The 26,408-nt window shown below is 33.8% G+C and overlaps 1 protein-coding gene across 1 annotated transcript in view; it reads right to left on the bottom strand.

Annotated features, from left to right (window-relative positions):
* SEMA3C (semaphorin 3C) overlaps positions 1–26,408 on the bottom strand; it is a 174,015-nt gene that overhangs the window by 50,491 nt on the left and 97,116 nt on the right. Inside the window, exons 6-12 of the mRNA XM_046021382.1 lie at positions 19,820–19,910; positions 17,600–17,719; positions 16,057–16,199; positions 14,677–14,791; positions 12,239–12,308; positions 10,366–10,510; positions 1,331–1,553 (exon numbers count right to left, since the gene is read on the bottom strand). Of these exons, the coding sequence (XP_045877338.1) occupies positions 1,331–1,553; positions 10,366–10,510; positions 12,239–12,308; positions 14,677–14,791; positions 16,057–16,199; positions 17,600–17,719; positions 19,820–19,910 (907 nt within the window). The remainder of the gene's footprint in view (positions 1–1,330; positions 1,554–10,365; positions 10,511–12,238; positions 12,309–14,676; positions 14,792–16,056; positions 16,200–17,599; positions 17,720–19,819; positions 19,911–26,408) is intronic.

Below are 26,408 nucleotides of genomic sequence, written 5' to 3'. Positions count from 1 at the left end.
AATAAGAAAATAGCTGATAAAGAAAGGTCTTAGAAATGGCAGGAATGGATAAACTGAGAACAGGCTAGAGAATAGTTAGTCTGGGAAGGAAGGATTATTTCTCAGGTGTGGGGCAAACAAAGAGAGGATCAGTGAAAACACCAATTTGTCCAAGTGTAAAGAGGATGCCAAGGAGTACACGTCAGCAAATTCTTAACCTCAGACCAATACAAGCTGAAATTATGGGAGTGAAAGGTTCAGATCTGGGGTTTTAAGTAAGACCAAAATAAGAATTTTATAAGAAAGGCACACTTTGAAATTACTATTTAGCCAAGAAGAAATATCCACATCTTAAATTGATTGAGGTCTCAATGCAATTCATTTCTTAGCTCAGAATACCTGTTGCACCACTGCAAATCTTACAATGAGGTTTACAGACACATCTTATATCTCTTTCTTAAGCTAGTAGAGGAATTACTTAATTTCATAAAGTAGTTCTGGTACTATAAATAAAGAGATTTCATCACTTCCTGCAAGGTGGTCAGGAATGTGTGAAAGATATTAACTACTGCCTGACTGGCAAACTAGAGTTTTTTTCTCTTGAGTAGTGGTTCTCAAACTTTAATGTATATCGAGCTACCTGGAGGGCTTGTTAAATCACAGATAGCTGGATCTTCTCCCTAGAGTTCCTGGATTGGACCCCTAAACTTTGCATTGCTAACAACTTCTTGGGTAACATTGATTTTGTTAGTCTGGGGAACACATTTTAAGAACCTCTGCTATAAAGTCAGCCATTCTACATTCATGTAGATCTCTAAACAAGAGTATTTTTCACCCAACTTGTCTATTAAATTGACAAACTATAATTGCGAGTGTATTAAAATACTAACATTAATATTTTCAAAAAAGCTGTTTATTTTTTAATTAAATTTACTTTTAAATGTTACCTAGAACTATCTATCATTATCATTATCACTGGAAAATTGTTCCATGTATTTATTAAAAAAGTTGCAGAATTTGCTTCAGTTGAGAGAAACACTACCCATGTTTAAAATTTCTTCCCGTCTTTTCGCTTGGCTCATAATCATTGTATTTCACTATAATATGTGCCAGGGACTGTTCCAGGTGCTTTTCATATATTAACCCATTTGTTCCTCACAATAACCCTATGAAATAATGTATTTCATTAACTCCATTTTACGGCTGTGGTAATAGGCACAGAGATATTAAATGTCTCAGTGAGGGTCCAACAGACATCAACACTGGAGTCTCTCTGGTTCCAATATTATAGTTCTTACCTCTTATGCTCTTTTGTTACACATTAAAGTATAGTTTGAGCTCAAATAGTTACCTGTGCCGAGAAACAGGACATGGTATCTACCATCAGCAGCATTCACTCGATCCACAGCTATCTTGGTGTATTTGTAGTCAGTGCCTATACGAACAATCAAAGGCCTTCTGTGGATTGGGTAGACAGAATTGTACATGAGAGGATGGTTCCGGATAAAAGTGACAACATCATCTGGGAATTCCTTAGTGGTCCGCATATTGGGTGTGAATGCTCCTCCTGGACACTAATAAAATATTTTAAAAGAGAAATAGTAAATCGTTACTTTATTTTAGTGATAACCAAAGGCCTCTACTTTTCAACATACTTAGAAGCTTAAGTTGTTGTAAATATAGATCCTCCTCAACTTATGATGGGTTTAAATCCTGATAAAGTCATCATAAGTTGCAAATGTTGTAAGTTTATAAAATGCATTTGGTACACTTAAGCTACCAAACATCATCGCTTAGCTGAGTCCACCTTAAACATGCTCAGAACACTTATATTAGCCTGCAATTAGACAAAATCATGTAACACAAAGCCTATTTTATAATAGAGTGTTGAATAATTTATTGGATACTGTATTAACAGTGAAAAACAGAATTGTGGTAAGTGTATGGCTTGTTGACCTTTGTGGCCGTTTGGGAGCTGCAGTTCACTGCCCAACCCAGCATCAGGAGAGAGTATTGTGTCACAAATCACTAGCCTGGGAAAAGATCAAGATGAAGTATTCATAGGATAGCTTCTGCTGGGTGTGTATTGCTTTTGCACCATCATAAAGTCAGAAAAACCATCAGATGAACTATCCTTAGTGGGGACCATCTGTATTTGCTACCTGTTGAGGAGAAAGCAGCATGACTATACACCTATCTATAGAAAATTATTTAAAAAGATACACAGTTCGACCATTAGAGCAAGGCTGAGTCCACTGATCCTAATTCCATTTGTTTTCAGAGAGCAGTTTATGCCATTTACCCTTTCCACCCATCCCTTTTCTGTTCTTATTCTGTGCCACTGACAGTGTTACTAGGGAAAAAAGAAAAAAAAAAAATCTTGTGGATATAATCTAATGCCATTACTGGCTAAAATAGATCATCATTATCAAATTCAGTCAGAACTCTAATGTGCAAAAGTTTTATTCCACCTGATTCCCTCCTCCCAGAAGAGGGATCTCCGAAGTTGGGGCATGGATTGGGTGCGGTAAATTAGACCTGATAGTTTCCTTCTAGAAAAGACTCCTGTGACTTTTATTACTCTTAGAATAAAATTCCAACAGCTTAGCATGACCTACAAAACCCTCTATTTCTGGTCTGCCTCTATCATTCCCAGAATAGTTCTCACTGTTCTTGGGGTACAAGCATGCTCCCCCCTTCCAGGACCTGGCACTTACTACTCCCCATTTGAAATATGCTTATCCAGACAGTTCCATGGTTTCCCTGTTACCTCCTTTAGTTCTCATTTCAAAAGTGACTTCTTTAAAGGTGGTGACACATATAATACACCCCATCTCCATCTCCATACTCTATCTCCTTAACCTGCTTTATTCTTCTTCACAGCTCTATTTACCTAACTGTATATTATGATTAGTTGTTTGTCTGTTTTTTGTCTGTTTCTCCCTCTAGAATGTAAGCTATGTGTTGACCTTAACTGGGTATATTTTGTTCACTGTTTCACTCTTAGACCTATACCAAAGCTGACAAATAGTAGATATTCATCAAAGAGTAATTAATGAGTGAATTACTCTGTTATATCTGGCATTCAATTTTGGTACAGGGGATGTATGAAACAAGAGCCTCAATTCTGCCAGGAGAGGCAAGATTCAGAACACTAAGTTCAAAGAGGCAGCTAGAAAGCAATAACAAGATCTGAAAAAGGAATGCTGGACAACTTCAGCAGTTCTGGAAAGAAGGCATGACAAGGGCTTCTGGAGAGAAGATTCCATTTATAGGGCATCTGAGGCCAAGCTCAGGGGTAGGCTGGGAGCTGCTGAAGCTTAGAACTCAAACTTATCCATTAATAGGATCCAAGTGCTAAGTTATACAAGTGAAACTGTTAAGTATAATCTTTAACGCATATACACATTATTTGTGTAACCTTATTAAATACCTGACAATATCTCCACTTTCAAAAGCAAAAATACTTTGTCATATTTTCTTGAAAGAAAAGCACTTCTGTTCTATTTTTCATTTATTCTTTTAAGAGAGGTAGAAGCTAAAGGAAGGGAACAAAGCAAACTTTCTGATCAACAGCAATGGGTACAGCATTTGGGCAAACCATAGGATGTAATAGAAGAGTAACAAACTGGAAAGTTGTGCATTATTTAAAATTGGCAATGAACACTCATTTCTTTTTTTTTTTTTTTTTAAAGATTTTATTTATTTATTTGACAGAGAGAAATCACAAGAGAGGCAGGCAGAGAGAGAGGAAGGGAAGCAGGCTCTCCGCTGAGCAGAGAGCCCGATGTGGGACTCGATCCCAGGACCCTGAGATCATGACCTGAGCTGAAGGCAGCAGCTTAACCCACTGAGCCACCCAGGCGCCCATGAACACTCATTTCTAGGTGATGGCTTCTGTGCCAGAATATAAGCCTAATGTGGCCAGATTTCAACAAAAGATAGAAATGTGGAGCATTATGTGATATCTGCCAAAATTATAATGCTAACTCAAGGTAAAAAAAAAAAAAAGAAAGAAAAGAAAAACAACTTTAGGGACCCCAAAAAGATGGTAACCTCTAGGTTAAATCCTTTCAATAGCTAACCCACAGTGTTAGTGCCTCTGGACCAGTATCGTTGGGCAGACCCATGTTTGCAAATAACTCTCAGCAAATTACTAATGTTGCCTCACTCACTTAGACTGTACTCTACTGAATGCAATTTTTAGACACACTTTGACCAGTTAACATTACTAGGACTTATTACAGGACCAGTAAATACAGTTCTTTTTTTTTATAGAAAGGCACAGGGAGCAATTAAATGACTTCACTAAGGAGAGAAAATGAGACAAGTAATAAAAGTAAGCCTCTGATTCATTATCCCATCAAATGACTTTCATCTGGGGCTCATACGTTTTTCTTTTAGGAAAAAGCATTATATTTAAATATACATGTTTATAAATTGCCCACAAAAAAACCCAAATGGGGACAAAGAATTTCATCTGAGGGTATTCTAAAATGATGGATGTGTTCCATACTTCTGCAAAGTGTAGAATTATGGGTGTTCTCTATCCGCATTCCTCACACAAAGTGGAAAAAGGGAAATGCATTGCTCACTGAATGAAAAAATGGAAAGAACAAATGCATGGGCAATCCAGTTCCTCATAAAACACCACTAATTATGGTTTGCTAAGCTGAGATGTCTCCTTAAATATTTGCAAACATTCTCATTTGTAAGTTCCAGAAAGATCCAAAGTTAGCATATATTACTAGGCAATTTATATAATTTCAAGTTAGCATTTATTTTCATATGTGATAAGATTATTAAATTGTAAGTGTGTTAGTTTCTGGATTTTACTTAAATTCGGTTAAAAATTATGTCTCGGGGCGCCTGGGTGGCTCAGTGGATTAAGCCGCTGCCTTCGGCTCAGGTCATGATCTCAGGGTCCTGGGATCGAGCTCCACATCGGGCTCTCTGCTCCGTGGGGAGCCTGCTTCCTCCTCTCTCTCTGCCTGCCTCTCTGCCTACTTGTGATCTCTCTCTGTCAAATAAATAAATAAAATCTTTAAAAAAAAAATTATGTCTCATGTGCTCAAAAGTGAACTTATTAAATAGGTAACCCAAACAAATCAACTCAAATCAGTTACTTTATATTCATTCAAATGTCCCCCATTTGGGACTTTTGTTTTATGAACTTCTTGCTTAGAAACCGGTGTTTCCTGGCAGGAGTATTTTCAAAATTACAAAAGAAGCCTTTTTGACAATAATGAATTTTTTCCATTGATTTGTGGCATAAACTTTGCAGATAAGACACAGGATGGGTGACAATGATGGTGATAAGAACAAAAATGGATGACTCTTTGGAAAGTCTCTATCTGGACTTGTGAATTTGTTCAGTGTAATGTTACCAAGAATAAATAAGATGCAATTAACTTATCCCTCACCTCGAGATATGTGAAAGCATGTGTACTGAAATCTCAAGATAATATAATACCCACAAACTGCCATAAAATAAAGCCTCTGTCCATGAATGAGGCTGGTGTCTCATTCTTCAGAAGGCTGACTGAGCTATACAAATACTCATTAAGTAGTTCGGGTTAAACTTCTCCTTTAAACTTTTTTTTTCCAGTTCTAGTTTTCTGTTTATCAAGCGGTGATAAGACTCCTTTTTTGAGTAAAGACATTTTAAGTGTTTTGATTACTAAAGTGTTGGGTGAAATGCTAGGAACAATAACAATGCCATGTTAAGGAAGTATCAGCAATTGTTGCCCTCAACCAAATTTCTTTCCTATTTTTAGGTATCCTTGACATCTGCCATCCTCTGATGCTCCTAAATCTCACATATATGGTCCTAGTTTTCAATATTAATATATTCATATATTAATTCACATAGCTATTCTTTGGATACTTTTTATTCAAAAAGCATTTTGATGTGCCCAGTGGGGGACATAATAAGCCACCATTATCTTCTAGACATAAGTATTCTAGTAAGGAAGATGGGCATATTCAAAGTAAAGTAACAAGGTATATAATAATAATTTAGACAAATATAAGATAAATAATTTATAAGATAATAAGATTATAAAAAATAAGATAAATAACAATCTTGGTTCATGATCAATTGCCACATATGCGTAAGATCCAATATTTTTTAAATGAATTCAGACTAGAAGAGAACTTAAGGCTCTCAGGGTTGGTGAAAAGGTTTAGAGATGGAAAAAAAAATTGGAATATTTAGGAAACTATAATTCCTGGGACATTGCTGGATCACAGAGCACAAAGTGGAAGAAAGAGGTAGGAACTGAGGTTAAAGACTACAGAACATAAAAGCAAAACTAGTCAGAGAAGGAGTTCTGGGCATGGTCAAGGGGAGCTTGACCTAAACACTTGAAAGATGAGTGGTGTATGGATAAATTTATGAACATAAATAAATGGCATTCCAGAATCTGTGGTAGTTTTTGGCACTGGCCTTTGGAACTAGTATTCTCAGAGAAACTGAGCTCATGCTTCAGGCCTTGATAATCTAGGCCTTTTATTTAAAGCTCAAAGATTTACATAGCTGAAGAGTGGACTTATGTACCAGTTGATCTTCATTTTACCTCCATTTATCCACCATTGCTGACAGGAGTGCTCTATTCCAGTCCTGCTAGTTCAGGCAGAGCTTCTAGAACTTGCTTATTAATTTCTATCTTTGCCTTATAATGTAAGCTGCAGCCTTTCTGGAATATTATTCTTTTTCCACCTAAGTTATCCAAATCTGACTGCCTTCGGGGCAAGCTTGGTCTCCTATTTTTTATATGCCTTCTCTACATGAGGCTGTCCCACAACAGTCTCTCTCTCTCCCCTAAACTTCAATAGTATTTATTGTCTATTTTATTCATGGGTCTTGAATAATGATATGAAACAACATATAATGCATTTTCCATGTCTATACCCCTGTTATACTTAATTTTATTGTAAACTCCCTAACAATGTTTTAAACATCTGTGAAGACTAGAAATATTTCTAATGTAAGAATCACCAAAAGATACACGGAATCAACAAAAGTGTCAGCAATAAAATTCTTTTTCTGGCCGTCACTCACTAAGTGGGTAACAGATTTTCCATGTTCTTTTGCTGTACCAGGTACCAGGCACAATGATGAATGCAAATGGTTCTAGTCCACTTATAAATGGACATTACAACAGAACATTTCTATTAGGTTCTGCTTTAAACAGAAGTGTATCAGCAAAAACAATTTTCTATGGAAGCTTTATACACGTTGCAACAGAATAATGTCATGTGTTAGCTCAGCCACAGAGAGAATATGCAGTCTTTGGCCGCCCTTTGCAACATACCAAAGGTGTCTTGTTTCTTCCACAAACTTGAATTACTTATGGAAAAACATTATGACACAATTGGCAGGCTTCTTCCCACTGACTTGGGTTTGCTAGTTGGGGCAGTTTGCTAACATTGCCATCAACCTGGCTTTAAGAGAATCACCTACAGGGAACACTAGAATGAGGGTAGACAACTCCTGCCCCTGTCATTTCTTTAAGAATCCAGTCATGGATTTATGAGGTTGACCCGGCAACTGGACTATTGCGTAGGGAAATAAAGTAGAGCAATCACAGTTGAGCCTTCATGGGAGGACTTCAGAAGCAACATTTTTAGCCCTAAAGATGAGGGAATGCTCTGGGTCACTTGGCTGTAGGTCTTCCTGCTACATCAGTGGGATACGAAACCCTGGAAGCCTAGGAAAAAGACAGACGCTGGCCACTGTGAGTCAGACAGCTGAGACTTCCTGGTGTGCTGCTCAGGGAAGGGTGGAGGGATCTTCTGGGAGGTATGCTTTCCAGAAGGAGTTCCAGAGGTCTTCCTCCACCCTGCCTGTTTCACTCCCTAAGGATCACTCATCTGACAATTTTTTTTATTTAAGGGAGCTGCTCTGGTCTCAGCACCAGATGTAAGAAACCACATTATAGAAATATGTCTCAAGGACTGACTACTCCCTTTTTTTTCACAGCGTCAGCTCCAGATGTGTGTTACTAAGCCCTGGCGTATAACACACTACTTTACAACAGAAAAAAAACATGCTTATTCTTAGGAGCTTGGAAATAGTGAAAAGTGGGACTGTTAACAGAATTTTCTAATTTAACATTGGTTTACTTTGTTATACTAAAAGGGTTTTATCTATTCCCACATTTTATGTAGAATAATTGCTATTTGACACGAGTGCTTTTCTCAGTATGATTCCTGAGTCTTTTTGAACTGTCATTTTGGTGAAGAGTCTTGACGAGGGGTAGGAACAGGAGTGGCTTTTCTTCAGGAAAAAAAATTCCCTGAATTCTAATATTTGTCAGTTTCCAGACTGTAACTATTCTCACCATGCTGATCTCAAGTGAGCACTGTGAATCCTTACTTGAGATGAGGCACATACAATTTGCTCTTGTAAATTGGGTATAAACTAGCTCCCACATATACTCACTGAGGCTCTGAGGCCTCAAACCTGATTCATCAATTAGCACGGCTCTCATTTATCTGTTTTTATTTATCTGGGAAATTTATCTTAAGGTAATACTTGGGGGAAAACAGAATTTTGTTGAGTTTACAAACCCAGCTGTTCCTGTATATGTATGTTGTTAAAAAGAACAATTAATGAAAGCATATACAATCACAATCGTTAATTTTCTGTATTAAGATGAAGCAATGACTTGGTCAAGTACAAACAGCAAATAATTCTCAAAAAGAAAATTTAGTTTGAATAGATTATCAGTGAGTCACCTGAGAGTGCATGAAATACAGTGAATGAAATAAAGAGAGCCGTGAGTTACAATGGAATTTGAAAGTTGTTTGCCTTCCCCTTCACTTTGCCTCCTCTTATGTAATCTCTGCTTTTTATCCAACACATCCCAACTTGAGGTACCCTAAGATCAATATATCTATTGATATCTTCCTTGTGTTACACCAAATAATTATCTTTTCACTTTCTCTTGAGCTATGAGCATCGAAAAGAGATCATGTATAAGGAGACCGTGAATTGTTTAATAGGACTTTATCCCCAGCCATGATTAAGTGTGGCTTTTTAAAATTTAATTCTTTCATAGCTAAAGAGCAAGGATAATGATCTTTCCAGTTAATTAAAAGTTAATTGTTCCTGTAAAAGATATATCAATGATTAATCTTTGAGCTTCTTAGCCAGGGAACCGAATTTGAGCGCTTTTATTTTTGAATAAATTAGGTTTAAAGGCTTAGCAAACTATTTTTCCTATTTTTTAAAAGAAATTTGACAGCAGTATAATTTAAGATGATGAAAAAAATAATGGAATGAATAATACACTGCAAATAAACTCTAATAATAACACAAAAAATAAAGTGAATCAATGATCGGTAAAAATTATGTGGGATGAATATCTGAAAGAATTTTGGTGGAGGGAATTTCATATTCAAGTAAAAAGGAAAAAGAAACATTTTAGGAAAATAATATTTTAACAATTATTTTTTAATTATTTTCCATGAAAACATCCTTCTTTATTCACATCCGCTCCTATTTATAAATATAACCATATTCTATGAAATGCAAAAATACAAAAAAATTATATTCCTCTTGATAGTCAATTGAAAATTATATTCCTCTTGATTGTCTCTTTTCAGTGTACTCTATGACATTTTATAGAGATAAAAACTAATCAATATTCTAGAATTCAATAAAGCATTACAAGGAGCCAAATGAAAAACAAATAGTAGGACTATGATCATTGTTATCCCAGGAAAAGTTCAATTCCAATCTGTGAGTACACTGTCTGTAACTTCAGCTAGAAACGTTAGCTTTCAATGTACTTCTTAATACTGCTAATATACCATACACCTCAACACTTTATAGTTCATAAATATTTTATTGAACTATAAACATCACTTTCATTGTGTTTATTTACACATACTATTTTCTTTCTTTGAGAAATACACAACATATAATTTTTCATATATCCCTTAAAATTCAAAGATCCACATATATTTTATCTCTAAATTAATTCTTGTATGGTTATTCCTTTATTAAAATAGGTGAGATTTATTAATATCAGGAAGGGTTGCTAAAAGCAACTAGCATTCAAATTCTTTCAGGCTGACACCAAAATGTTAACACTTTCCAAGCTATGGCTTTTATGCGAATAAAATTAGGAAATATCTCTGTCCTTTTTCATATATCCAGTTGTCTTGAAGCCGAAAAGAGATTTTATTAGTAATAGTACTTAGAAAAAAATTGTAGAGGGTGCTATATTTGTAAAGTCCCAAGTGACCTGAAAAATTATAATGAGTATATCAGTTGGTCTATGGCTGTATATAATAAACATCAACATGATATTCATATATTGTTAAATTATATTTTTTAAAAACCAAAATAACAAAGAAACATTCCTGGATACTTACAGTTCCAGGACGAGGATATGGAATTCTACCCTGATAGGAAATCAGCTGATGATTGGGCCCTTCTTTATGGGCAAAGGGTCCATTAAACACAGTCTGTATATCAGATAAATGATACACACACACTGCTGATCCTTTAAAAACCGAGCTAAAAAAACAAACAGAAAGAGATTTTCTCACTTTTTTAAACTTTTAAATATAATTTTAAAAAACAGATAAAGCTTGTGATAAAAGTTGATATAATTCATCAAAGAAAACTTGAATGCTACAGTACACACTATAAAGCTAAAAAACTTCTATTATTTTGAAGTAAGCCATTGACACATAAAACATTAAAACATTTAATTCATCCATGGAGGTAGTAGGCAGTAATAAGTTATAAAAGAGTCTTCAATGTTCCCAAATATAGGACAAGTCAAAGAAATTTCTAACTAGTTTATCTTAATGAGAAAAAATAAACTGAAGATTTATTAAAAAATATGAGTTTAAATTCTAAGTCACCGTCAATACAATCTATCATAATTCAGAGAAATAAATCTCATTAAGGGAAAATGCTATCTCTTTGTCTTAAGATTACTTTAATGTGAGAATGTTCCTACATGTATCCTAAATAGTAGCTAGAAAAGTCTGTTATAGTCTCTGTATTTTCCCTGTTAGTAACAGGAAAAAAACCGATAGATTCCGAAAGATAGATAGATACATTAACTTTGTCAATAAAATCTCAGAATTTGTTTGGATCCTTACTCAAACCTATTTCTGTTGTTACTAAGGCAGACTGACTGAAACAAACATTGTGACTTATATATATCTCCTACATCAGATGCCTAATGGAAAACTTAGATGCCCATTGGAAAAAACAAGATATATTATTAATCATTAGCATCACTGGTCAGAAATGACAATTTTGAATTTTTCAAAAAGCTACTGGGAAAAAACAAACACTCTAGAAATATTTTTTGGGGATGAACATTTTCTTCTTAAGAATTTGGTTCTTTTCACTTTGTTTAATTCCTTGTGAGTTAAATCGAGATTACTTTCTCTGTTAGAACAGGAGTTAAACTGTTCATCCTGAAGGACAGCTTTTTACAAGTTTTATAGGGCAAGTGTAAATATGATTTATAATCAATATTTCTGTGATTTTCTTTTACTTTGAAGGGTCCATTACAGTTTACAATTATGTTGTGCTTGCCCCACTGGAAGAGAATGCTAAAATCTTTAAGTTTCTGCTTTATAATTGATGGTCTAATAAAAGGGACCCATTATATTCTGCATTGGCCATGTCACAGCTGGAGTATTGTATTGAATTCTGAGTAACATTCCAGTGTAAAATGAGTAAACAGAAGCATCTCTAGGAAAGGGTGAGAATATGGCAATTGTCTGGAAATATATGACAATTGGGATTGGATATCCCAGAGAAGTTAGAAAACATTAAACCTATCTTCAAATATATGAAATACCGTCATATGGAACATGAAAATTGGTGCAGTACTTTATTAGTTTCTGAATAGTCATCATTTTAGATTGCTCCAGAAGTAAAATTTATTTTAATAGAAATACCAAAAGTCTTAGGTGAAACATTAGTCTTCCACTTACTTCCTTAAAATAAAATAGCTTACGTACTTCCTGCATTATCATTCATGTTTTCCTTTCTTTGAGAAAAATAGCATATAGTCATCATAAACACTGTTCAAACCTATTTTGAAAGTATTAGTTCAGCTTAAACATATTTTGGTAATCAAGAAAAAGTAGTAAAACAGGACAATTACATCCTGAATGTTATGTAAAATTAAAAATTGAAAAGAATATTTTGTAATAATTACTATTACTCAATAAGGTTTATTGTTTAATCCATAAGCTGTAATTGTTTAATAATTACCTTGATGTTGTAAAAATGCCATACACTAGTGTTGTCCTTGGATTATCAGTTTCGAGTAGAAACACATCCTCTATAAAAGGAAAATATCACTTTTTTAAAGTTCCCAAATATTAACTGTATTTTAAAATTTTACCCTAAGAAAACAGTTTCAACTATGAAAAGTATTATTGAGATAGGTGTTCTGGCAGCATCATTATAATCTGGAAACAACTAAATGAACTCAATGACAGGCACATGGTAGAGTAAGTTAAATAAAATATTATACAAACACAAAGTGATTTATGAAGACTGCAAACTTATGGAAACCATGCTAATGAAGTAATTAAAAATGGAAAAGGCACAGTGGTATATAATATAGACTAGAACCATGTAAACCGTAAACCTATACACCACGATACAATAAGACCACCAGTGAGTGTCTCTGGTTAGCAGAAATAAAGAAATATTGTCTTCTTTTTTCTGCATTTTCTCTCGTTTTTTTAAAGATTTATTTATTTATTTTAGAGAAAGAGTCCAAGTGCGGGGAAGGGAGGACAAGAGAATCTCAAGCAGACTCCCCTGGAGTCTGGAGTGTGGAGCCCAAGGGGCACTCCGTCTCAGGAACCATGAGATCAGGACCCATGACATCACAACCTGAGCCAAAATCACAAGATGGACATTTACCTGACTGAGGCACTCAGGTGCCCCTTTTTTCTGCATTTTCTAAATGTCCTTTAAGGATAATATGCCACTTCTTAAAATTTACAAATTACAATTTTTTTTTTACCTAAGGTTAGAAGTTGGAATATGGAAGAAACCCTCCTTTTTTTTTTTTTTTTTTTTTTTTTTTAAAGAAAACTCTTTCAACATGACTTTTTTTCTTTATTTAAAATAAGACTTTTTTGGTTTATGGTCAAAAGAGCTACTGGTAGTTTAATTTAATCAATAATTCCCCTAATGACAAAAAGTTTAAAGTATATTAAGGCAAAGCCAAATGTATAGGTAGTTTGGTTCAGTAACACATATGAGAACCTGGAAGTAGATTTCTGCTGGAAACCCTTAGTTAACAATCAACAATGTTACAGTTAAAAGAAAAATTTGAATTTAGTTAAACTTTTGCAAATTAAGATTCTTGCTGGGAAATACAAAGAAAAATGTGTTTATTTTAAATTCACAATGAACTTAGGACTTCTTAAGCAATAAATTAATAAAGAGAAGCCCTTCCATATGTGAACAAAAGGCTAAACTGTCTGGCTTTCCCTAAAAAAAAAACAAACAGGTAAGACTGAAATACCCTAAGTCATTAAAACGTAAACACACTTGCAAAGAATTTGGGGGATATAATGTGTGAGTAGGTTATACCACAAAAATCATGCTTGGAACTTGCTTCTAGAAAAGCTGATGCAGGGGCGCCTGGGTGGCTCAGTGGGTTAAGCCACTGCCTTCCACTTAGGTCATGATCTCAGGGTCCTGGGATCGAGCCCCACATTGGGCTCTTAGCTCAGCGGGGAGCCGCCTTCTCTCTCTCTCTCTCTGCCTGCCTCTCTGCCTACTTGTGATCGCTCTCTGTCAAATAAATAAATAAAATCTTAAAAAAAAAAACAACTAATACAAAGACTTTTGTTTCTATGATCAATATACTGGCTGGCTTTTGAAGAGTTCAGCTACCTATTCCAGTTTCTACAACTGCTAGAACCAGATTGTTCTATATTGTAATACGTTTTTATTGCTTACCTCATCACCTGCCTCAAAATCTGAGACTAGCCAGCATTTTACATTTTAATGGATTGTAGCAAAATAAAAGTCATTTCTAAATGGCACTTAGTAAACGTGACACTATGATGTGTATCAAGTTATTCTGATTAAAAAGAGAACTGTTCCTTGGTAGAAAGGCATAAGATTGTTAGCCTTATTTGACCTGGAAAGTGTCACCCTCTTCATGTCACACATGCTGAGAATACTTAATCCCCAGGGTCACCAAGGAGGACTAAGACTAGAGAACATGTCTAATTTCTACTCTGACATGGTCCCAACCAACCTTGATTCTGCTCCGTAACTATTAAAATATATAGCTCCATTTTCATACCAACCGATTTCAAATCAGAATATTAGAATTTAAATATATACGAAAGGCATAGTCTTTCAGATAAGCAAAAATATATCATTATTCATATGTAAATTATGCAAATACATCTTTTGCTCTCTCTCACACACACACACTTATTTATATAACATGGTGAATTCAATGAACTAAATGTCTCAGTAGTGCACTCAGAGGCAAAACAGATTTAAAAAACACTTAAGGAAATTTATGAACAGTGTCTGGATCATTCATTCAAATTGGCAGATTATTTATGTTAAAAGCCTTCATGGAAAATACACCCTCTTCTGAGAGGTTATTAAAATAAACTTTACAAACTCTTTTTCAAAAAACATTTCTCAACCTCACATCCATGTACCTAATTCATCAAAGTGTGTTTCTGGGCCGTCTTCATCGGTTACAGAGCACACCAGCCTCGCTTTTAAGAAAGTCGTCCACTTGTTGACAAGGCTGCGCAGTCCCCCGGTGTCATTCTGAAACCATTTTGAAAACACCCTTCAGATAGCTTAAATAAATACTCAAGTGCATTAAAAAGTCAGCTTGGACTTGGATTACTTGAGGATTGGTTATAATCTGAAGGGTGGAAATGCTAACTACATGTGCATACCAGCAAAGATGAATATTTAAGATCTACAGTATTTTTATAAAGTAGCCATAGCTATACTATTAATTTTCTATAGTATGGTATCAACTGTAAATGTTTCAATTTATATATGCCCTAAAGCTTTCTAACTTCAACAGTGCATGATGAAAATATCTGGAAAATGTATGGAGAACACATAATCTAATTTGTCCTAATAACTCATTGTCTTCAAAGTGAACATAAATTTTTGTACACTGTGAAGCTTGCAGAGTCTACTGTGGTCAGGATAGTGGGCTATACTTATACCAAGTGGTCTCCAATAGCTCTATTTTCTCTCCTTCATTTCTCTGTGTTATCATTTAATCCTCAGTATTTCCAAGCAGATGCTTCACTAGATATATTTCTCCAGCCAGGGAAGGGAAAATGGCATTTGGGCCATTCACAAATAGTCTCTCTTGTTTTTTTTTTTCTGTATGCCCAGAAGCCTTTCACTCCTTCTGCAGGCTCTGCTGCCTTGTTCCAAATGACTTAAAAGCAGATGAGCTCCACAATTAATGGAAGATTATAATATTTAAAAATAAACTATTTAAAACACTGAACACTTTAAGAAATAATTTTGCCAAAATATGTTAATCATAAATAAGTCAGGGCAAACCTATAAAACTCCTATTTGAGAGGGCATCATGAGTTTTCTTGAGTTGCTATGTATACTTGCTATATATACCAGAAGAATATTTTGTTTACTGTTTTTAACTAGGACTATATTTTACTAATGCATTTCTTTTCATTAGAAAAATGAAAAGTTCCTCAATAATTGTCTTTATTGAGGTTTTGCTATATTTTGTTCACGAGAATCATCGTTTCTTTCTGTAACATACAATTTAGTTGTTTTCAATACAAATGCATTAAATGCAAAAAAAATTAAGCAAAAACCATTTGTTTGTATAAAACCATGACAACAGTATTTCCTTGAATTAAGCTTTTTTATCTCATATGACCGATGTGAATAAACAGTAAATTAAAATGTCTCCCTCAATATTTCATTAATTTGTAACCATAAATAAAAGTGGGAAAATAAACTATCGGCAAAAGAAAACATATTTATATGATTTGAATTTGTGTCTTTCCTCAAATTAGGACAAGATTAATACTTACAGGACATATTCTAGCAATCATGGAATGAATCTGTTTTGTGCTTCTGCTATTGTCAGTCAGTTTCTCTTTGAAGAAGAAGTACACTTTAGCGTCATTTGGATCTGTGCCATCTGGGATCACATGTGCATCCACAAACATAGGTTCTGAGGAAAAAATACAAAGACTATATATATGCTCCTGATGGAAATCCATCTACGGCTCATCCAAGTAGACCACAGGCATATAGCTTCTTCATCTTTGGTATGGAAGAATAATTCCATGTTCATAGGCAGAATCTAACAGCAGTAATTGTATTCACACAACATACTATATTTGGAATGTCAAGTGCTACAAAATATATCTATAACATAATAGCTTAAACTATTTTTCCCCTGTCTGCAATACATTCTAGAAGTTCAGTAAATGCAAAAATTCTTTGTGCAGGGATGAGCTCTAAAAAATCAAAACGCTTTCTACCAGCTATACCCCATGGAATTGAATGGTCATTTTATAGGGGAAAAAAAAAAAGTTTGTTATTCGAAGTATAGTTTTCAAACTAGTGCATAAAACCTCAAATTCACTGAAGCAGAATGTAGAGCCGGGAGTCCAAGATCTCAAAAATGCTTTTTTCTTAAGATGGCATACGAAATGAAGGGGAAATTTTTCAAGGAAAAAAATGCAGTCATCTGAAGACATAGAGGGATTTTTTTATTTCAAGAACAAAACAAGTTTTAGAATACTCTATTTCCAGATGTACTGGAGTCATAAATTGAAGAAGTAAATGAACAATCACTGCTTTCTTGTGCCTGGCGATCAGTGAAGTAAGATGCTGAACTGTGGTGATTCATGCTTCACTGTGCCATGTTAAATGAATTGTCAAATTTAGGGTCAGCTAGAAATCATCCCCAGGGTGAAATGACAAAGACCGTAGCGGTTTCTTCTTCTAAGCAGCAGCAACTGATTGAAATTGTACATTAAAGTCAAATGAGCATCTTTCATGATGTGAATGTCATGTGACTCTACCCCAAATTAGAAATAAATGAATAGTGATAATCACAAAGTTATCATACATATGATTTCTGCTAAGTACTAAATCAATGATTAAAAATTATATATACCAGTTTTATCATTTAAGAATTCAAGTATAAACAAATATGAGGAGTTCCTGAAAACACCCTAGTCATTATATCTAATTGTCATAAATTTAGGAAAATCTTCAGGTTTGACATTATTAAAATATTCATGCAGACTAAATGAATAAATAGCATATTTAATTGTTATATACTACAAGTAGACAACTGGAGAAGATTCTTGCATCTGAGCCTGTATAGTAAATATCATTGTCATTTTTATTTATTAATTTATGATAATTATATGACAGTTAACAAAGAGTTAGAATATGGGCTATGGACTACTTCAATTATTTATTTTTCCTAAATATTTAAAGTCATAGAGTACAGAATTGTTACATCACAGGTGATTTTTCAACCATTTTAACCTTTCTTCATTATAGAACTAAATCAGTTTAAAGCATGATTCTCAAAATGCAGAAAATGTTTCTTACCACTTAGCCATTTGGAATTGTGCTGATCAGTTCTGACTGCATTCCTCTTGGTTAAACTTCGAAAAATAGCAGCATCTGTGCCCATGAAATCTATATACATTCCAGAGAAAAGCTCCTCGTCTATGAAAAAGTAAGAAAATGTCAACACAATTTTAAATGTTTTTAAGGCTATTTTTAAAAAAATCAAGGAAAACTCACATATTAGGTAACCACACACATTACAGAGTGTTTATAATTGTTGGTTTCCATTGTCCATTAAATTAAAAAATTGGATTAAATTTAATCTGGTCTCATTATTGCCTGTATGATTACAAAACAATTTTATTCTACATAGAAATAAAAATTCCTCTGCCTATACTTAATTATACTAAAAACCTAAGTTTATACAGTGTGTATCAAAAATGACAGAAATAATAATATGCATAAAGTTAATAAAATGGCCTAATTATTACTTTCTTTTAATAAGTCAAAAATACTATAAGAGAACACTCAGTTTCTAATTTTGGCAGGAATTAACCAAATGGGAATTAGGGCTAAGTCATTTAGTACCCTGAATCTCTACCTTCTCTTCTTTAAAATATGGGACCTGGCTTATGATCTCAAAATTTCCACCATGTGTTAAAAACTCCATGATTCCACTACATAGGTTGAAAATATTAGTTTTTATTGTCAAAATATTATTAGTAAGGTTATTTTATCCTTAAAAGTATATGTTGTAATTTTTAGTGCTAGAAGTTTTCTATAAGGTAATTTTTCAATTAAAATACACAATATATTACTAACATTATGCTAAAAGTATAATATTATATTAAGCCACATGTAGTTTGACACATTAAGCCTTAAAGAACAGAATGCAGAGATAAAAAAGAAAATATATTTTAAAACTAAATTATCATCATTAATGGCAAAATCAGATAGTTTAATCTGTATTTGCATAACATTAGATATTGAGCTTATTTGTTAAGGTCCATATTAATTTCTACCCTAGTAAGGACAGTAAGTATTCAATTGCTATGTGTAACCCCAGAATAAAAAAGTAATTAAGTGTCTATTTAAAAAAGAATAAAATGTATCAGGTCTGACCCACTGAACCACTGTGCAGGTTTTTCTCTGACTGATGTTCTATAATTACTCCCCTGGCTATCTTCAGATCATGGTCTTTTTGGCAGGGCTGGAACATTTTGAAGCACTCCAAACTCACTGCCTAGTAATAAGTGATACCAACTAACCCAGGATAGAATGGAGAATGAAATGTTTTTAATATGTGCTCACCAGGTCATGCACTTGACCCCTATCGGTTAGCAAGTGGGTATGGCAGCCATTGTGTTGCCCAGTTCTGCTTCCTAGTGGGGGTCTGAAACCCATGGAAACAGATTATAGGAAGATAACAAATGTTCATGAAAGCATTTGGAGCAATTTAGCTTCATTTTGTGAATACCTGCGAAGCATCAGCTCAAGTATTCTATAGACAGAACAGTTGTCAAATTAAGATAACTTTGTAACTAATTATTTTTCATTTTACTATATCGATTACCCCCAAAATGGTGGGTTATAAATTCCAGCTTTTCAATAGATTGATTAGCACAGATATTATCCTATCTGTTTCCAGGAAGAAAAGGAAAAGGACACTCAGAGGATGGTGTACGGCAGAGAGGGCTGATTCTAATCCTACTGCACCACCTCATTATTTATGCTAAGAGCCTACTTGTCTTGTTGGCTTCATATTCTGTCTTAAATTTTTACTAATTTTATTTTCTTAATTTTTTAAAGATTTTACTTATTTGTTTGAGAGAGAAAGAGAAAGAGAAAGACTGAGCAAGAGCGTGAGAGCAGGGGGAAGGAAAAGCAGACTCCCTACTTAGCAGGGAGTCCAACTCCGGCTAGAAACAGGACCCCAGGATCATGACCTGAGCTGAAGGCAGCCACCCAATCAACTGAGCCACTCAGGCATCCCTATCACTATGAGTATATGAACACACACTTTTTGGTAAATGGTTGACTTGCTCTAGAACTGATAGCATCATCACAGTGAATGAAAAAAATACATGTTTATCACTTCATCGCAAATTCTTGCAACTGATAAACTACAATTTCTCAGCTTACAACTTTCTGTTACCTCATTCTTCATATGACTATCTTGATGGGCATACCATGTCATGCATTTATTTTAGTTTCCCTTTCATTTGGTATTTCCCCCTCCCTATTTTATTTTCCACTTACTGATCATAACAGACACTGTGTTCACATTGGGGTTGAAGGAGCAGCGTCCTTTTCCAGATTCACACTTAGAGTCAATCATAAAAACTTGGTCCTTTATTATAGAAAAAACATAAATACAGCAACAATAAATAACTTTATATTTAGTTAACCAATTGCTCTTTAGTAAAACAAAGCATCATCATAAATAATATGCTTTCCATTTGTTTCCTTATGCCTCTTCAATTTACTTTATTAAGACTCTCTTGTCCTATATGAAGAAAACATCTGGAAATGATAAGCAAACTTCAGCAGACCAAAGTTCTCATCCTACTACCATCTACATAAAGCTGATCCAAAAGTTCTTCTCAAATCAGTACCAGAAAACAAACAAACAAATGATATCAGCAAAAACCACCTGGGAATCAACGATCATTGTAAATCAAACTAGATACATTGAAAATTAGCCAAAAGAAGAAAATTATCCACAGAGAAATAATCTATACAAGGTTTATAATATTTCCAAAATAAACAAGACATTTATATATATAATATATATAATGTAAAATTTATATTACTAGCTAACTTTGTTATATAAGCATTATGCTAGATTCAACAAAGTTGAATTCATAATTTAGATAAAAATATTTTTTACTCTTTCATTCATTTAACAAAAATTTATTGAGTATTTACTATATGCCAGACACTAACAAAACATTAGGAATACAGTAAATAAGATAGACAAAAATCTTTATCCTCAAGTAATTTATAATATAATGATGGAGGGTATAAATATACAAAGGATAAGTACAGAAAATATAGAATATGTTAGATGGTGCTCAGTGTTTAGGAAAAAATTTAAGTAGAAAATGGAACTTGGGAAACCCAGGATTGGAGGCAGTGATTCAATCTGAAATATGATGGTCAGTGTAGCCTAATGGAGAAGGAATATTTTGTTGGTATATTTACCTTTTTCTTAAACAAAGTTAGCAAAAGCTACTATTAAAATTTAAAGACAAAATTTTTCGTTTTTGTAGGTTGCATTAGATGATAGAAGATCTTAATTATAAAGCTAAGGTTTTTCAAAATTTTCCTGAAAGAAATTCAGGCTCAATTATTTTTGAGTATGGAAGTGAAAGGATCAAAACATTGCTTTAAGAAGATTGGGCCTTACCTTGGTGTTTTAAGAAGATTAAGAATGGCAATCTTATTTTATTTTATTTTTAAGATTTTATTTATTTATTTATTGGAGAGAGAGAGAGAACAAGCAGGGGAGGGCCGGCCAGAGGGAGAAGCAGACCTCTCGCTGAGCTGGGATGCTGTTGTGGGGCTCCATCCCAGGACTCTGAAATCATGATCTGAGCCTAACCAACTGAGCCACTGAGGCACCCTGAGAATGGCTGTTTTAAAAACAGACACTGGATTGAAGAAATAGATTTGCTTTCACTAGCAATAGTCCAGGAATTAGGTAATAATAACCTGACTTTTCAGGGATTATGGTAACAGCAGTAAAGATGCAAGAGAAGTTGTAAAGTAAAAATCAGCAGACTTGGCAATCAATTACAGATCAGATGTTCAGGAAGATGAAGAAAAGAAAGACTTCTGAAGTTTTGACTCCTTAAAGAAAATAAAACTAGCTCATTTTTATTACACTGAGTTTGATATGGTGGCAGGAAATCCCTGAGATTTTAGGGAATCATAGAGTTTAAAAATTTAAATTTAAAATTAAAAAATTTAAAAATCATAGAGTTTAAAAAGAATCACAGTCCTCTCGCCTGGAAAGGTCTTATAAAATGATCCTCTCTAATGAATTAACTCTATAAATGAGGGAACTATAACTCGCCCAACATCATGCAGCTAAATAATGACAAAAGTAAAATTAGAGTTCAGTCTCCTGACTCTTTACTGTCTGCTTTCCAAAAAAATTAGTATTTACAAAATGACTAAACTAAACAAATGATTGAGGAAAAACAATAAAATTTAGTAAGGCCAGTTGTGATTACTTAGAGACATACACATATTTTACTACAAATGTGAGAGTTGGTACTGCAGGAATTGATGAAATTGTTTAGTACCACTTGCTCTCCACTGAACTACTCCTCCATTGTTCAGCATCATTTCTCACACAATTTGAGTCTAAATCTTATCACCAGAAAGAGTGTGGTCTACTTGAATAATCACTAATTTCATGCATGCAGCAACAATTCTTTGACTGAAATTGAAATTGAATTGAAATTCAATTCCATCTTCTAGGAACCCATTTCATCAGCCTTCTCTCTCCCTGACTTTGTTAACCCATTTAGATTCTGTGCTCTTTAGTTCCACTAATTTTCTGCAGAAATATTAAGTTCCTTAAATCTCTAATTTTTTTTTCATTGAAACCACAGCCTGGAAGGACATATCTATCTATACATTCTCCATACTTGTGTCCAAACATCTAAGCATTTTGCAGAAAGTGATTCTACAAGGTAAATTAAACATAGTATAGATTTGTGATCACCAACACAAAATGGATCCTTAGTACTGCTCAGTAAACTTTCAAGGATACTCTATCAATTAGTTCTTCCGTTAATAATCTCAAACCATTGTCACTATAGTCAAATCACCTAATTTGTTCTCAGTTCATATGATCAAAAAATAATTGATCATATGATTGCAGAGTAAGTGAAGCCTTTAAATGAGATATCTTTAATTTCTCATTCCAAACACATAAATGAATATCCACTAATACATCCACTAGTACATGAGAGGAACTCTTTCTCTTACTTTAAGGTCATTCCACCAATGTTTTGGATCTCATTGTATCCAATCTTCTTAGGCAACTTATACTTTCCATTATCCCTCCTCTTTCTTGGATCTTATTAACTGGAAACTTTATATCATCATTTAAAGAACCCATTCAGTTCCTACACATTACTCTCACTGAGAATCAGATTTCTTAAAGAATCACATATACTCATCACCATTTCCTGACTTCTCACTTTCTTTTCAATCCATTTCAATATTCAACTTCAATTGTTCTATTGAAACCCTTTTTTATATCCTAATGGCAACCACACTACACAATTCGTGTTTATTATTTAGACTTCATTTTACTTGGATTCTCAATGATATTTTATATTGTTACCCATTTCTATCTTTTAAAAAAGATATTTTTTATATCTTTTTAAGATATATATATATCTAAATAATATATAGATATTATTTTTATTCCAAGAATGAATACATTTTTGTTTTTTCCTCCCTACTTGGAGGGTTCTTCTTCTTTCCTGGCTATTTCTTCTTGGTCATGTTCGAAGGTCCCTTTTTCTCCATCTTGCCATTAAGTTAAGAGACCCTCAAGTTTCAATCACAGTCACACTTCTGTTTTCACATTATTCCCTCTCTGCATGACTAAACCCATGCATTGCTTCGGTTTCAGTTACTCTTACAAAACAATGGCTCAAACATTAATATAGCCAACTGTATATTCAACTGCCTACTTGACATTTCTACTTGAATCTTTCAACAGCAACTCAAACTCAAGAGAACAAAGCTCAGGCTTAAAATCTTAATTCAAACATGATTCTCTTTGTTGCATCTCATCTCAGTTCATGACCAATATATGATTGAAAGGCCAAAAATAAAAAACAAACAACAAATACCTATATCATTGTAAATTTTCTTTTATATAGCTAAATCCACTAATATCAACTATACTATTCTATACTTCATGCCTATTTTTCTGTCTTTATTGCCACTCTCTTTCTTTCTTGAAATAGTACATCCACTCTCTAACTGATTTCACTACAGGCCTCTCATTCCCTCCCCACCTTAAATCATTTGTAACGCAACTCACAGGTAAAAACACAAGCTTTGCCATACAATTTTCTGCTTAAGATCATTACAGTTGCTCCTCCTTTGACACAGGATAAAGACCAACATCTTAAAGGTAGCTTACAAGTTCTGATACAATTTTGTTTTTTCTATTATTCTCATTAAATAAAAACCTACTTATAGATTGGATCAGTGAGAGAATCAAGTAGGACCAGAAAGAGAGTAGGTGGTGAAAAATTAGGAAAGAAGGCATAGCAAAATGTCTCAGGTTATAGATGCCAATAAAGGCATTGAAAAACAGAGGGCATGACCAACATATTATAGATCAGTCTAGGAGAAAGTATGCTGGTTAGAGGAGTCAGTTTGATCACTGAGGAATCTTGGTCACTGAGAAACAGTATTAGTTTATGGATGGTAATGAAAGTCAGATCAGAAAGGCTTAATAATGACATGAAAAACGGGAATATAAAAGCTGGAAATATAGCCTACTAGTCTGAGAAGTTTTGTGATAAGTAAACGAGAGAAAACGAAAAAGTTGAGAAAAGTCACAGATCTGAGATAATAATTTTAAGGAAAAGAAACATCCTATTTTAAAACAGGAGAAACAGTAAACACAGGAGAAAGAAAACAAAGATAGTAAACAGACTAATGAAGGTTATTGATTAAAGAAATTTATTGATAAGGAAAATCCACAACTTTTCCTCTGAGAAGAGGAAAGCTATGAAAAGATACATAAACAAAAAAGTTTGGTGACTAATTTGCTTCAAAAGGCTCTGGGAATAATTTGGATGCCTGTGATATTCTTGGTCATTCAAAGATAAGTTTATCTACTTGATGACTGACAAAATCAGTGGCTTAAAGGGTATTCAACTGCTGGAACCAATGTCTGGAGATATCTGATAAAATCAATCAGAAATGAGATGTAATATTCTAAGAATATGCAGCAAAATTAACCAATTATACTTTTTAAACTAATGTTTTATTCATTATTTCAAGTCATTATATACTTGTGTTATTGTTTTTAGGAACAGAAGACAGAGAATGAAGACAATAGAAGAGAGGTACCATGATTAGGAATTGATGTAGCAAGGATTTGTAGGATCTTTGGATAGCCTCTGCGAAAGCTCTGACTCAGTCTCACAGAATAATGGAAGACTCATAGGATATGATGAAAGTGTGTGATGTCCCAAATGTGAAGTAGGCTCATAAAATATCCAAGAACCAATGCATTGCTATTTGATAGGCAGATAGAAGGTGGTAGATAATGTCTCAAGAATAAAACTGAGTAAGAATGATTGTGCCATCCTAATTTGGTTTACTCTCAAAATGGCCATATCTTTATACCAGCACATGGTGTTACTAGTAAGTACTAGTAAGTACTACCTCTGGTCATTACAAAATACAACATTAGTGATGCATAAGAAGGAAAATTCTCCAAAATACAACTCTCTGGATCACATGGATCATGTGGTCATGTGGTCATTTTATGCTCAGGGATCTTTTATCCTAAAGAAAACAAATACAGTAGATGCTTGCTAGATCATGCATTCTATATTTATGTTATTATTTATAAACTATAGATATATAAAAAATGATGTTATGGTGAAACCTTTGACTTGAATCGACTATACACAAAGCTTAAAATTCATAACGCTTTTCATACTTAAATTGGCTCTTATGATGTTCACATATTATTTAAAGAGATTAATTAATGGAAATGCTTCCCCCTTTGAAATGTATCTTTTGAAGTGAGACTAAAGTAGTTCATACTTAGTAAAGTGATTAAATTTTATTCCATGCTGGTTTTCCAAAGGAGATTATTTTTTGGACCGACTTTCCAATTAAGCCTCGAAGTGCATAGTGGGCAATTTGTACATGGGAAAATGATTTTATTTGAAATCTGTGCTCTGCAAACTGCTATGCTATTGTTGGCCTGTACAGTGACTGCACAGCCTTCAGTGGAGTGTCTGACAGATTGCAGACGTCTGGGGCAGTAGTTTATTTAATCAATTGATCACAGGCATGTGGTTCTAATGACAAGCTCAATGCAGCCAACTGTAGTCTTCCAAGAAGCATAGCTTTACTTTTCTTCAAGAATTGTAATATTTCATATCATGTTGAACCACTTGGAAATGCCTCATTTGGGGTCAACGTATAATTACTCAGCTATTTTTAAATGACTTTTTATTTACCATAAGGTATGTGTATATAAATAACCATGTCTGAAAAAATTAATAGTAAAGCAATATATAGAGAAGCATTGTTCAATTATATTTGTACTTGAGTACATTAATCTCTGTGAAAGGAAAATAAACTTAATAAGGTGTATCAGTAGCAACATTTAACCTTTTTTACAGTTCTAAACTCTAAAATTGAATTGACATTCTTTAAGAACTGGACATTCTAGATTTAAGTTGCATAAGGAAAATGAAGCCAGATAATTTGAAATAATTAAGTTTTTTAAATGCTTCTATTTAGTAAAACAACATGTTCGATTAAAGGAAGGAGGAAAGGCTCTTTTGGTCTGATGCTTATTTTCTTTAGTCACTAATTACAAACTCAGAAAAACACAGTTTTAAGTATCATTGGTGAAGTTCAACCAGCCTTTATTTGTCTATACATATTAGGTACTTAGTGTTTAGCAAATGCATTTGTTCACAGAACCCCAAACCATTTTAACTAATGTAAGAATAAAGCTAGAAAAGTCTAGTGTAGACTAATGTTGGTCTAAAATGAAAGCATGATCTACTAACTACAGAAGTTCTTTTCAGCAAGGACATTTGGGCTCCCTACTTTA

This window comes from Meles meles, chromosome 10, assembly GCF_922984935.1.
Source record: "Meles meles chromosome 10, mMelMel3.1 paternal haplotype, whole genome shotgun sequence".
NCBI classification, from domain to species: Eukaryota; Metazoa; Chordata; class Mammalia; order Carnivora; family Mustelidae; genus Meles; species Meles meles.
This window is presented reverse-complemented; position numbering and strand designations above follow the sequence as displayed.